Here is a 13582-nt window from a genome sequence, read left to right as displayed (position 1 = left end):
ACAGGTGCGGGGGACGGGGTGGGTGGGGTCCAGGTGGACCCGCAGGTCTCCGGCTCCGGGCTGCACAGGGGGTGGCGCCAGCCACAGAAGCAGCGGGAACGCAGAGAGTCGGGCAGAAGCGGAGCCCATGGGCTCAGGCGATGCAGGTGCGTGGCTGTGAAGAGGGCCTGGAAGTCAGGGCCGAGCAGGGTACCGGGTGTGAAGTCAGAGCGGCAGCCGCGGAGGGGAGAAGAATTGCGCTGGGGCGAGCGAGGGGAAGGAAGGGGTGAGGCCGGCCCGAAGGGGAGGCCACGCTCGCCCGGGGCTGCCGTGTGCGTGTGCGTGTGCAGCAGAGGGGAGAGGCCACGGAGCGCAGCACCTCCTCGAAGCTGAGGCTTTGGGTCCGTCTGCATCCTGCAGGGGTGCAGAGCCTGAGTGGGCAGCACTGGCTGGGGGCCCTGACGGCAGAAGTGGGGCTGGTCCACAGGGTCCCCATCACCCGCACTTGTGTAAGGGTGAGGTGCGTGCGCGCGCGTGCATGTGACGGGCTGCGAGGGGCAGGGATGGCTGGAAGGGCGCAACACGGTGCGGCAGGCAGGACTGATGAGCTGGGACCCGCCTGCGGTGTCTCCTGCTCTGTGCTGGGCTCTGCGAGCGGCGCCCGGACTGCACCCCGAGCCCCGGACCGCAGCAAGCCTGTGCAGTGCAGTTCCAGAAGGCCCCAGCACCCTGCAGTCGGGCCGGCCGTGGGCTGGTGCCGCTGGCCCAGCAGGTCAGGGTGCTGACAAGGAGCGGCGATCAGGGAATTTTCCCGTTGGTGAGGAAGGGAGATGGGGCAGATCTCCCTGCAGGTGTCCGCAGCGGCAGGAAATGGTGGGCGGCACCTACAGCCCTGGAGAACTGCTTTGCCACGGGGACTTTTCCACTTTGCACCTCCTCACGGAGCCAGGCCCAGCCGAGCTTCGGGGCGGGATGGCGGTGCCTTGCAGGGGGTGCTGTGCTGGTTGGTGTCCGTTCGGTGCTGCTGTGCACCTGTCCCCAGCACGGCCTCGGGGACGGACGCTGGCAGGGCCGGTGCAGTCAGGGGTGGGCAGGTTGCCAGGGCATGGCCTCCCACTTGTGGAGACGCTTGGCGGGCAAGAGGTGAGGGGCGAGGGTGCCGTTAGATCCAGCCGAATGGATGAGATTTCATCTCCGCTCCAGCAACGCCCGGGGAATGTGCGTGGCCTCCACAGGCCCCCACTCCTTTATCTTCGATGAGAGCTAACAAGACCTGCTTAAGGCCCTGCTGTGAAGAGAGCGATCATTCTGTGTGTGCGCACGTGTGCGTGTGTGGTGCTGAAGACCGAACCTTCAGGCAGTGCGCTGACTGCGAGCTCCCTCCCCAGTCCCGAACGCTGAGGAGCAGTCACCCTCACCGCCGGGCTGGAAATGCGCCCCTTCTTCCAGGAAAGCCTACACTGGCCGAACGCCTACAGTGTGGGGTCAGAGCCCGCCCTTTCGTCATTAGCTCTGCCCTTGCTCTCTGTACCGAGCGCACACATCCAGCTGTATCACAGGGGCACACTTTTCCTCAGGCACTCCCGCCCTGTCGGGCACCCAGGGGACTGGGAACTCACTGCCCTGGGCTGGGGGCCACCGTAGGGACAGAAGCGGAGTGGCGGACAGTTCTGCCCTGCCTGGCTTTTCCTCAGACCCGGAGCCTCCTATGATCATGCCCAGAGGCCTCACCGGAGAGTTGCGGGGCCCAGGTCAGCGAGCTCCCACCCTCTGCTCCGGCAGTGTCCCGTAGCACAGCGTCAGCCTCGGACCCTCTGCAAGTGTGGAGTGGAGGCCCCAGCCCAAGCTTGAGTTCTTTCACACTCGGCTCTGTGTTTCCTGTCCGTCGAATGGAGAAGGTTACTTGGCCCACGCTCTTACAGATTTTTGAAACTTGAACCTGGGCTCTCGTGCTGAGCTACACCTCAGCCCACCTCACATCTGTGAAAGAGTTCGCCTCTCCTTGGCTAATGATGCAAAAGGCACCAAAAAAGAAACATTTTTTTCCCACGGAGGGGACAAGCCCACCTCATCCCATTTTTAAGTGTAAGTTATGTTCTTAAGGAGAGGAAATCCATTGCTGGTTGTTTATTTATTTATTTTTTTTGTTACACACAGAAAACAGGCAGGAAGCCTCCTGGTCTTGAGGTAGGCTTCCCATTCTGGAAGCGGAGGTCATTTCAGACCCTGCACCATAAAGCACGTCCTGCATTTCACAGGCCTTGACCCTTTACATTCTATTCTTGTGTTGCTTTCAGCAGGGCTTCTTGACCACTGCCCTGTCAGAGCTGTGTGCCTTCCCTCTCTGTAATCCCAGCAGTGTAGGAGGCTGAGGCAGGAGGATCGCAAGGTGAGGCCAGCTTGGGTAATTTAGTGAGGCCCTGTCTAAAAAAAAGTAACTTGCAGAGTCTCTGTGACTACTTGTGCTAGTTGTTTCCTAGTAACTTGTTGATGTGCTGTGAAAGGCCGAAACTTGACATGTGGTCCAGACGGTGAGCTGGCAGGATTCAGATAACAGTTTATCAACATTGAGGGCACCGAAAAGTTTGCCTCCAGATATGAACTGGAAGAGCTGCTTAGGAGAGAATCACAACACACGACCTTTTAGGTTTTCAGAACTTATGCTAAAAACAATGTGCGGGTTCAGATGTCCGTGAACTAATCCTCAGCACAGCCAATAAATCTCAGTTATTAAACTAAAACACACACAAGCCATGTGTGGTGGCGCACGCCTGTAATCCCAGCACTTGGGAGGCTGAGGCAGGAGGATTGCTATGAGTTCGAGACCAGCCTGGGCTACATAGTTCTAGGTCAGTCTCAACAACAGAGTGAGACCTTGTCTCAAAAAACAAAAAACAAAACAAAACCACACAGGAAGGAGGGAGGTGCCATGCAGCCAGCCCTCTGCGGGTTAGAGAACGGCTTCCAGTCCACTGCAGGAGCCCAGCCAGCGCCAGCTGTGCCTCCCTGCGGAACACAGTCTGCTTTACATGGTTACTTTTCCACTAAACTGAGAGACGGTAGGCACCATTACAGAGAATGTGGCATTAAAATCGCTCCCCTCAGTAATGGAAGCAGCTGAGATTAGCTCAGATGTGTCACAGGTCACAAAGGCATTAGATGCGAGTGTGGACGGACTCTGCCGGCTGAGGTGGGGATGGACGGCCCGCCTGATGACAGACCCGGGCCTCTGATTTAGATGCCTCAGCTGCCATCTGCGGACCTGGGACGGAGAGTCTAAAACTGCAGCTGACCCCGCTCGGCAGGGAGCAATGGGCGGCAGGCTCAGGGGTTTCTGTGAGCACTTTTAAGGGGGCAGAAGCCGTGCCTGGAGTGACAGGGCCCTCTAAGGCCGGGGTGCGGCTCGGCAGTAGAGCATTTGCCTTGTGTATTCAAGGCCACTTCCATCCCAGGCTCTGCAAAAACAAAGCAAACTGAAAAGCACAATCCCCAGTACCTTGGCAGTTCTACCGCAATGGGCTGTGGATCCTCTAAGGCCGGGGTGCGGCTCGGCAGTAGAGCATTTGCCTTGTGTATTCAAGGCCACTTCCATCCCAGGCTCTGCAAAAACAAAGCAAACTGAAAAGCACAATCCCCAGTACCTTGGCAGTTCTACCGCAATCTGGGCTGTGGACAAGGCGGCCCGAAGGTGCCACAGGCCGAGTGAGGGGGTGCAGGGGGTGCAGGGGGTGCAGGGGGTGCCGGAGGCTGCCTCTGACTGGGCCACTTTGCACTGCTCCTGCTTCCCACACCCTTTCGCCAACAGATGGGATTGGCCCTGTGTGCCCCAAAGCCTGTTAGAAGCGCTGTGTAGTTTCCTTTGCGATCATGAAACAAAATTTCCCAGAACACGTGCACGAGCAGAGAATGACCACTGTTCTCACTGCTGTGTGCTTTCTCCTCCCTTGCTAGGAAATTCACTGACCCAGGTGGGATAAAACATACAAATTCCAAGGGACTCAAGCAGCACTGGTGGGAGAAAGAGGAAACTGAGCTCTTTTGTCTCTTTTTGAGCTCTAACCAGCACCTGAAGAGTTCCAGGGAGTGTGCAGCTCGAGACACCTGGCTCTCTCCAAGTCCCCAAACAAGGTGCCATCTTCATTCCGCATGCACATGCTTGTGCGAGAGGGCAAACACACGCATGCCTTGCACACTCACACCTGTGTCTGCCACAGCCCTTATCCCCTGTATGGAGCCAAGACGCACACGGTCTCCCTCCCCTTTAAGTCACTTCCCCCAGAGGCTCTGCGGACAAAGAGAAGCAGCAGGAGCCAGTGCGGACCCTAGGTGTACGTACCTGACGCAAAAGTACAGAACCACAGGCCCTGACTTTTTCGGGAAGTCGTGCTCCAGCACTCTTCGATCTAGCTGCAGCCAGTTTAAGTGTCCCCTGCGGAAGACAGGGACAAATGGGTGAGCATTTTGGATTCTGCAGCAGTGTGTGATGAAGTCCATGCTGGACCAGGCACCCGGACCTTCCTCACGGCTACCTTCCCGGTACTGGTACTAGAGAAGCCAAAGGAATCACAGGGAGCAGAGCATCTGCAGGAGATCCAGAGTCAAGGGTTCGCAGGTCAAGGGCTGAGACCCGCCACTGCTTTCCTGGACGGCACCAAAGTGAGAAGGTACTAGGAACTTTCTTCCTGTCCTAAAGCGACCCTCACACCATCCTGGCCACCTTTTTATCCAGGGGACTCAAAATTCTCTTTAGAAGCACATGAACCACGCGTACAGCACCCTCCTGCAAGCACAGGGGGTGAAAAGCCAACCCTGGACGGTTTCTCACAGAATCAAACTCATGCCCACCATCTCCCTCAGCCGTTCTCCCCACTGGTGCTCACCCCGAGACGAAAGCCTGCGTCCAAACCAGACTCTTAGCAAACGTTCAGACACTTCCCCGTCGCTGCGTACGTAGTAGGGTGTGTGAGCACACACTTCAGAGACACGGGAAGAGTCCCGAGCTGGAAACAACCCCACGGCCGGGTGGGAGGCAGTGTTACTTCTGCGTTTCTTCTCCCACTCTTTCTCGTGAACACTGACCTGCATCTGGACATGCAGCAGTGTGGAAGCCCTCGCGCCCCTTCCTGCAGCCCCAGAGCTCATGTTCTTCCAGAGACCGACACTCAACCACTCTTCCCATAGTTAGCTGCATACGTGCTACTAGCACTGGGACCTTGAGCCGTGAGAGCACCAGTGGAGCCGACCAAGTGTGGGGCCAGGAGCACTTCCTGGTGTTTGGGCTGAGACTGGAAGAGTGGTTTACTTGGACAAGAGAAAGGGGAACCATCCTCCTGGCAGAGGGAGAAGCATGTGCAAAGGTCCTGAGGTGGGAAGAAACCCAGCCTCTGAGAGTTGTGTGAGTAGCAGGGAGAGGTGGACAGCCCTGGAGGCACACTGTCCACCTGGAATGAGGCAGAACTGCAGAACAGCTGTGAGCTGCCCTTCCCGCCTCTCGTTACCCTGCCTCAGCTGATCGTCCTGGAGGACGCAGTCCTGTCATCGGCATGTGTGCCTGTGCGGAAGGCTGGCTTGTGTTCTGTGGGCAGCAGAGACAACATCCGTCTGCACCACTGCACAGAACTGCTGGCTTCGATCACACACCAGAGGCTTTCACCTGTCTGAGCCATTGTTCAAATTACACCTTCTGCACAAGAAAACAGAACAACCACAGTGCGAACTCTCTCAGCTAAGCCCACACCACGGGGTAGCCATGGATCTCCTCAGAACAGCACCACCGAGGAGCCCGGGCCTCTTCACTTCCTAAGAATCTCTAGTTGCAAAAACACCTCCTGTTCATGGTTTTATTTTAAAATCACCTTGCTCTGAATACAGGAAGGGTAAAAAAATACACAGAAGTTGCTCTAAGTAAAATGACCAGACCATCAGAGGTGAGTGAAACTGTTCAACTAGGGTCTGGATCAGGAAACAGGCCGGGCACAGCGTCAAAGCTGGAAGGCCAGGGACCCTGCAGGGACCGCCTGGGCCATAGCTCACTCTGCTCCCCTGCCTAGGACGCCTCCCTCCTCTGAAAGCCCTCTTGAGTCCGCTGCAGGACGTCTCCAGGCCGCCCTTCCCACACCATGTGAAGGCTGGACTGAGGCTCCTCCCTGGCCCCCTCTGGGGCTGCACCCCAGCTGTGGGACTGTCTCTGCGTAGATGCTCACTGCCCCTGGCAATCTTCTCCCATCTGAAAATGTCTCCAAACCTATCTCATAAGAGCAAAACATGCAGCCGATCACTGGAAGGTGCCAGGCAAACCATCAAAGGGTAATGAGCCCCAGCCACTCCCTCCTGCCTCTGAAGAACCCCGGCTCTCAGGGCTTCTCTCTCTGCTGAGCCTCCTTAAGTGCGCCGTCTGCCCTCTCATACCACCTGACTCAAGGCGTTTCGCCCGCTCAGAGTTCGCCCCATTCTCTTTGGTCTGATGCTCAGCCACAGTTCAAGGCCGAGTTCAAGTCTTCCTTTCAGACTGATTGCTGCGGACGTCTGGGTACTAAAGGTCCTTCAAAGAATCATGCTCTACACCAGTCTGTGGTGTGACTGGGAGGTGGTGGAACCTTTAAGAGGCGGGGCCTAATGCGAGTCGCTGCAGTCACAGGGCTGCCCTCAAAGGGGATGCTGGATCCCAGTCCTTCCTGTCTTTCCTTCCTGGCTGCCATGGGGTGAGCGCCTTGCTCTACTGTGTGTTACTGCCATGATGTGCAGCCTCAACACTGGTTCAAAGAAACAGGGCCAGGTGGCCATAGGCTGAAAGCTCCGAAATCATGAGCAGAAATAAACCCTTCCTCCTTTCAAGCTCTTGGTCCCAGATATTTTGTCACAAAGACAGAAGGCTAAATAACACGTTGGTTAAATCTAGGATTCCTTTCAAATTCCTCTGGAGTTTTTGGATTGTGTCATCTACAGGGCATTTAGCTCAACCTTGTATAATTATGTGAAAAATATAACCTGTAGCTCCAAATAAGTTAGAAGTTTTTAACATTTAAAAAAAATCAACAACAAAAAAACTCCCTCAGAATACAGCCAGGGCCTGGCAAATATCAGGGACTCTAAAAGAGAAGTATTTTCTCAGTGAATGAATTACTACCTACCAGAGCAATCCACCCATGATCACGCACATTTAAATTTTTACCTTTGGTCTCAGAAGATTGCTTAATTAAGGGCCCAGTGGGAATAGCCTTTTCATGATCATCACATGAGAAATCTTTGAATCATCCACAGACCACAATGGTACAAAAGCATTGACCTTTCCTTGGCCTGCAACGTCAAAGAAGGAGGAAGACCTGAGAAACACAATGTTCCACACACGTCCTCAAGAGCAGTCAGAGGCCTGGGACCGAGAAAACCTCACCCCCAGCTAAGGGACAGCATTGTCAACCACACAGGCTGCTGGGACAAACCTGGGGTCCCTGGGGTGTCATTCACAAGCTGGAGAACCTCAGGACCCCTCGCCTGAAGGGACGAGGCACAGTTGTCCCCTGATACACCGGTGGGTAGCTCACTGCTGCCCTTCTACCACGTGGCAGAGAATGAGTGCATTCCAGCTCCCGACCACGCCACTCCCTGCATTAGTAACGGATTCGTTTCACTGGAAATCCCTTTGTTCCTGAGTGTATATTGCGCTTGTCTTTGCGAAGTAATTAGGTGATGAGTAATTAATGTAAAAAAATGGTCAGGAAGCAAAGAGAATAAGGGGTGAGAAGCACCCTAAATCAAATAGTCTGTAAGGAATAACGAGTCTCCTTTTCCCACTTTCTGCTTCAACTCTTCACTTGGATTCTGTGAGGAATGGCCTGCCGCATCTGCCTGGCTCAGTATCCATGGAAAAGTGACCTCCTCACACGCAGTCTACGGGCCCTCAGGAGAAGGACACCCCCATCCCGAGACCATGGAATAGCCTCTCCATTTCAGGCTGCTGACAAAGGACAGGCTGAAGGGACAAGCGATTCACCCAAAGGTCCCTCAGGGCGAGCACCCATTATTCGGGCAAAAGCTAAGAGATGGTTTAGAGAGTAATGTGGAGATCATAATCGTGAGGCCTGGTTTTGGCTGCAGTGAGACTTGTTGAAATCACTCTCTGCTCATTTGATTTGGTCTGAAGTCCTAGGGACTGAACCCGCGGCCTTCACACTGAGCCACCTCTCCAGTCCCACGCCCTCCCTCCCTCCCTTCTCCCCTCCTTTCTGAGTCTTGCTGAGTTGCTAAATTGCCCAGGCTAAACTCCAACTTGAGATCTTTCTGCCTCAGCCTCCCAGACTGCTGGCATCACAGGCATGCTCCACTATTCCCAGCTCTCAAACCCATTTTTTGAGGTAGATACACAAGCATTTCCTGGGTACAGTTTAATTAAGAGATGCCTGATAGCTTGGCTTTCATGATTTCCACTGACCTTCCATTTGAGAATTCACATTTGCCAACCAGGCCAAAAAATAAAAATGTAGAGAAATTAATAGAAGATAACCCTGTGGACAGAGTACTTTTTTATTACCTCATGGATACCTATCTCTAAAGCTGAGGGAGAAACGCTCCTTTGGTTTACGGTTACACTGTGTCAAACTACGGTGTCAGTAATAACTAAGCAATTGTTTCCATGCAAAGGAAACTGGATGCATTTATTTTAAAAGTTGCTTTTAACTGCTACACATATGCAATAGATTTTTGATCTGAGTGTTGGCACCTTCCTCAGAGACGGCCTAGGGCCTGGGGACGCTTTGCCTGGGGCTACTGAGGGTGAGGTGTCATGCGTTTGTCTTACGTGTAGCTTCTTGTGATGTGGGGAGGGCCGCACATGTGCCTTTCGGGGGCTTTTCTATGGGGTGGGGCAGGGAGACCTTAGGGTGGGGATGGCAGTTCCTCAGTGTTCCTTTTGAGGTATACTCGCTTTTCACGGACAGCCTGGGAACACTGGTTAGCTAGAAGCCCTCGATGGCACAGAAAACCGAGCTAGGGCATGCACTATGGAGACCAGATCGACGAACCCCAGCTATTTGCTCCTATTGGAATTTCTGACTTCAACTGTTTATCTATGGCGTAATCGTCTGTCCCTCTGTGTAACTCTCTTTGTAACACCTCCCACGCTGTCTTACTAATTACCCCCTAAACACAAGCGCAAGCCCAACAAAGGTCAAAGACCAAGTCTTTCTGGATGTCCAGGGGTTAACAGGATGCTAAATAAATCATGTGTACGGATCCAGCCTTGCACTTGCAGCGAATGCCATGGGGTAGGCCCTGTGCCTGCCCTTGACGCAGAAGTCCTGCCCACAGAGTTCATTCTGCTCACCTGGCCCAGGCCGGGGCTCCTCACTGCCAGGTCCCCTGAGCAGCAAAGGCCAAGGAGGAAGCGTTCTGTGCACGCCTCGCCAGACCACTGAATACAAGGCACTGTCGGTGCCCTTCCTGCCTGGTGCTGCTTGCTCCTCTCAGGGTAGCAATGGTTGCTCGAGCCCGGGACGACCCGGAAGGAGGCTGTGGCCCAGACTCCTCTTGCCCCGCCGCCGCTGACCGGAGTTCATGAATGGAAACCTCAGGCTGATTCCTCAGTACATTACAATCCCAGGGCCGCTAGCGCTCCTTGTTTCTCCCACAGCTAGAGACTTGCGTGTGCTGCTGTTACGTCTGAGTGGCAGACAAGTTTGTCGCTGGGCACGCTCGTCCCCTGGGCCCTCTGCGGATGCTTCGCCAGCGCCCACCTTGGTTGTGTCCTGGCAGGCGCAGGAGCGTGGCGGGCCAGGCCGTGCTTGTGCGTCACACTCAGACTGATCAACTTTGCAAACAGCGCCAGTCAGCCGTTCTGCTGAGTGAGACATTCTGCAGGGTGCTGAAAACAAACCTTAGCAGAGCACTTGGTGGGTCTGAGACAAGGGTGCTGGCTTCAGGGCTTCTAAGGCCACCCTGAAATTTGAGCAAAAATTTTCTAAGTAAACCTTTGTGGGAAGAAAGAGTGTCATTTCTTAATAGATCTCAAAGGGTCGGTGATAAAATAATACGTTAAGATCTTCTCATTGCCTTCACTGATGTGTGCAGATGCGTCACAACTGTGCTCAGCTTTTAAAAGGCACACTCATGGCTGAGGCTTTGTTGTTGTTGCTGTCTCTCTCATGTTTCTAAATATTCCTTAAAAACTTTAAAAACATGGAAACTGGGTGTGGTGGTCCATGCCGTTAATCCTAGCATTCAGGAAGCTGAGGTGTGGAGGAAGTGGGCCCCAGCATTCCGCTCCCAGAGCGCGTCTCCACCTCCTGCACGTGAGAATCAGCTGGAGCTGTGCCGTATCTCAAGGCTCAGACCAGGTAAGGCCTGAGTCCCAGGAACGAACTCTAGGATGCGTCCGGAGTGCTTCCGGTGCACAGCCACGGAGAGCCATGACTGTGGCCTCGCGTGTGGGCACTAGCGTGCTGTAAGCCAACGTCGTGCCGTGGCCGGCTGTCCCTCTGCTCCTGAGACTGCCCCAGTGGCCTGTTCACGGCACAAGCACGGTTACTTCACTGGGGCAGAGTTAGTGAAAGTAGGGCACTCAAGCGATTGAGTCCTGAAGCAGAAAAATACATCCACGGAGGTGAAATCTGAATAAAGGCCGAGGTTTGGCTGATTTAGTACCCAAGGTAATTTCCCAGGACTGATAAATGTGACGGGTCTGTCAGAGGCTGGTATCTGGGATGGCGCGTGGGGAAACAAGGGAATTCTTCTTTCTATCTTCTGACACTCCTGGACGTGCAATTATTTCAAATAAAACATTTTTAAGAGCTAGGGCTGGAGACATGGAGCAGTAACAGAGCACTGTGCGGTGTACACGAGGCCCAGACTTCCTTCCAAGTACCACAAAGAAAAAAATGTTCAAAAATTAGAGAGAAGGGAGAATTGTATTACTGCTGCCAGAATGTTGATTACTAATAGCATTAAACATTCTTAGGCACAAAAGTCTTTCACTGTGGACTTAGACTCTTTGTTAACGAGCACAGCATATAGGTGAGAGACGCCCAGAGAAACTTCCAATCTCTTCTCTGAGTTTTTTTCATGTACTTTTCCGAGGCGTCATCGGCACTGGGAGAAGCACAGACGCCTGTGGCCGAGAGCCTGGTCCCCACAGGAGCTCTGCTCTGAGGGACCGCGGTGCTGCTGCTGCTCCTGACCTCACGCCTGCCGTCTTCCGTGGTCTGCAGCCCCGTCCGAGGGTAGACCTTGGGCCATTTGCACTGGGCAGTAGGCAGCACCACGTGGTCGATCACAGGCCGTCACCAGGGCAGAGCTTCAGCTGCACTGTATTCCAGAGCACAGGGTGGTAGGCGCCTGTCACTGAGCACACGGGCACAGCTCCCGCACAGCTCGAAAACACGGCCAGTGAAAGGATGTATGTTAGGATGAAGACATAGTTCAGTGGTACAGTGCTTGCCTAGCAAGCACGAGACCCTCAGCTTGGTTCCCAGCACTTCACAAATAAGGAAGTAAATTTATTTCTCACGCCGAATGTGGTGGCACACATCCGTAATCCCGCACTGAGGAAGCTGAGGCAGGAGGATTGCCAGGAGTTCGAAGTGCGCTCAAAGTCAGCCTGGACTACATAGCGAGACTATCTCAGAAAGCCAGTGAATACATACACACCCCATGTTAGCACCGCACAGCACACAGGAGGCTGGGGACAGACGGAGGCCAGCACTTTCTGACACAGGAGTCACCAACCCAGGCCAGCTCACACTCACAGAGTCTCAGGGGCAGTTTTTGTTCATCCATTTCCTACCAGGGAAAGGAGAGCAGTTCAGATCCCAGGGCCCTGGCTGGAATGGCAGGGGTCTCCCGTGTGCCCCTTGGGGGTGCCAGCTCCAGCCTCTGTCCATGGCCACTCCCATGGCGCTGAGAAGCCCATGCTCTTCTCACCTGCCCGCCATCACAGCCACACACCCTCGCTCCCGACCGTCCAGCGTGCTCAGCCGTGGCACGCTGACATGGGGACACCTCCTCTGCTCCTGCTCCTCATCTCTCAGGAAGGACACGAACTTCCTACTTCCCACAGATCCCTGCCGGCCAGACTCCATCCTCTCCGCCCAGGACAGCAGCCTCCTTTCCTGACTCGCTGACCCCAAGGGGCAGCCCCAGCCCACCGATGATGAGAGTTCTGTCTTTCTGTTGAGTAAACTTACTTGGAAAACGGGAAACAGTTTCATTGTAATCAGTGGCAACAGAAGGGAGAGTAATTTGAGGGACTCACGGTGTTTCTCAAGAGAAAGGCTAGAACACTTTGCCCCTGTGAAAGTAATTGTTCAGATCTTCAGTTGCTTAAAAGAGCTTTGTTTGTGGCTCCCGTCCCGACTCCCTTCCCGACAGACCCACCTTTTCCTCCGACCTTACTGACCTCTCCGGACAAGGGCCGACCGCCCTGCCGCTCTTGGCCTTGGCTCCCCACAGGCCCCGGACCGGAGCACCTTGGCTCCTCTCCAGGAAGATGGGCTCTGCCGCTGACATCTGCTCCTCACACGACGCCGGCACTGAGGGGCCCGTGTGTCCGGCTTGCCGATGCAGCTCCTTGGCAGCCCTTACCCAGCGTCTCCGTCTGAGCGCTCGAGCGCTGGTCCTCTTGTCCATGTGCAGCCCGCTGAGGCCCAGGGGAGCTGTGCGCAACGCGCCTGGCCGCTCTTGCGTGGGACCTGGCCCTGCCTCAGTGACAGCACCAGGCTGCTGGGTCCCGGCTGCTAGGCCCACCAGTCAGACTGACTGAGACGCCTGTTTGAAAACCATTTGCACAGCTCTGGAGGAGGTTTGTGTGCGCACATAAACACCGAGCACCGAGAAGTGTGGGGAGAGGACCGCTTAGGACCGCTGACTGTCAGCTAGGAAAGTGGGCGGCACTCACCGCTCTCTCTCGGTAGCAGTACATCGAGAGCAACACTGACATTTCAGCAGATATTCCTTCCTCCTAGTGTGCAGCACTTTCCAGAGCCAAACTGGAGGACTAGTGAAGTAAACATTCTTTCCATCAGATGAGTGATCTGAGTGTCCGATTTCTGTGTCTTATTTCAGCTTAGACAGTGAAACTGCTCAGATATTTTTCATCCTGAATTTATCATCAAATACATTTCCTGTTATTGTTACTCCAATTCTGGAGAGACCTGTTTCATTTTCCAGAAGTGTTTGTTTCACTTTAATGAAAACCAATCTCAGATGTACTTCTGAAAAACCCCAGACACTTCAGTCTGAATGTGAACCTGCTTGATCCTAAGAGTGAGTTCACCCGATGATTCTGTAACACGAGCATCGCCCTAATTGCACCCTTGGCCGTTCCAGGCTTCCGGAATTTGGGCCCTGAACCCGGACAGGTCCCAGACCGTGGGACCCACGTGGCCCGCAGCTGCCTCCCTGCTCACTGCGGAGACAGCACAGCTGCAGGCCCGCCCTGTCCTCGTGTCCCAGCCCAGCGGCACTTACGTCTCGTCGGTGAACGCGATTCCGAAGTACTCCTTTTCCTTCAGGTTGAAGTGAGACGCCACGAGGTCAAGCAGCTCCTTGGCCAGAAGCTTGGGCTGGGGAAGAACACACGGGAAGAGGGTAAGTGACCGGCAACCGCCCTGCTCGG

At 54.6% G+C, this 13582-nt stretch overlaps 1 protein-coding gene across 1 annotated transcript in view; it reads right to left on the bottom strand.

Moving 5' to 3' along the window:
• Frmd4a (FERM domain containing 4A) overlaps nucleotides 1-13582 on the bottom strand; it is a 494886-nt gene that overhangs the window by 96697 nt on the left and 384607 nt on the right. Inside the window, exons 4-5 of the mRNA XM_033765957.1 lie at nucleotides 13435-13529; nucleotides 4316-4408 (exon numbers count right to left, since the gene is read on the bottom strand). Of these exons, the coding sequence (XP_033621848.1) occupies nucleotides 4316-4408; nucleotides 13435-13529 (188 nt within the window). The remainder of the gene's footprint in view (nucleotides 1-4315; nucleotides 4409-13434; nucleotides 13530-13582) is intronic.

The sequence above is a fragment of the Fukomys damarensis genome, unplaced genomic scaffold (genome assembly GCF_012274545.1).
Source record: "Fukomys damarensis isolate Sample0158 unplaced genomic scaffold, DMR_v1.0_HiC HiC_scaffold_19, whole genome shotgun sequence".
Lineage (NCBI taxonomy): Eukaryota > Metazoa > Chordata > Mammalia > Rodentia > Bathyergidae > Fukomys > Fukomys damarensis.
The sequence above is the reverse complement of the archived record's forward strand: the minus strand, read 5'-3'. Positions and strand labels throughout refer to the sequence as shown.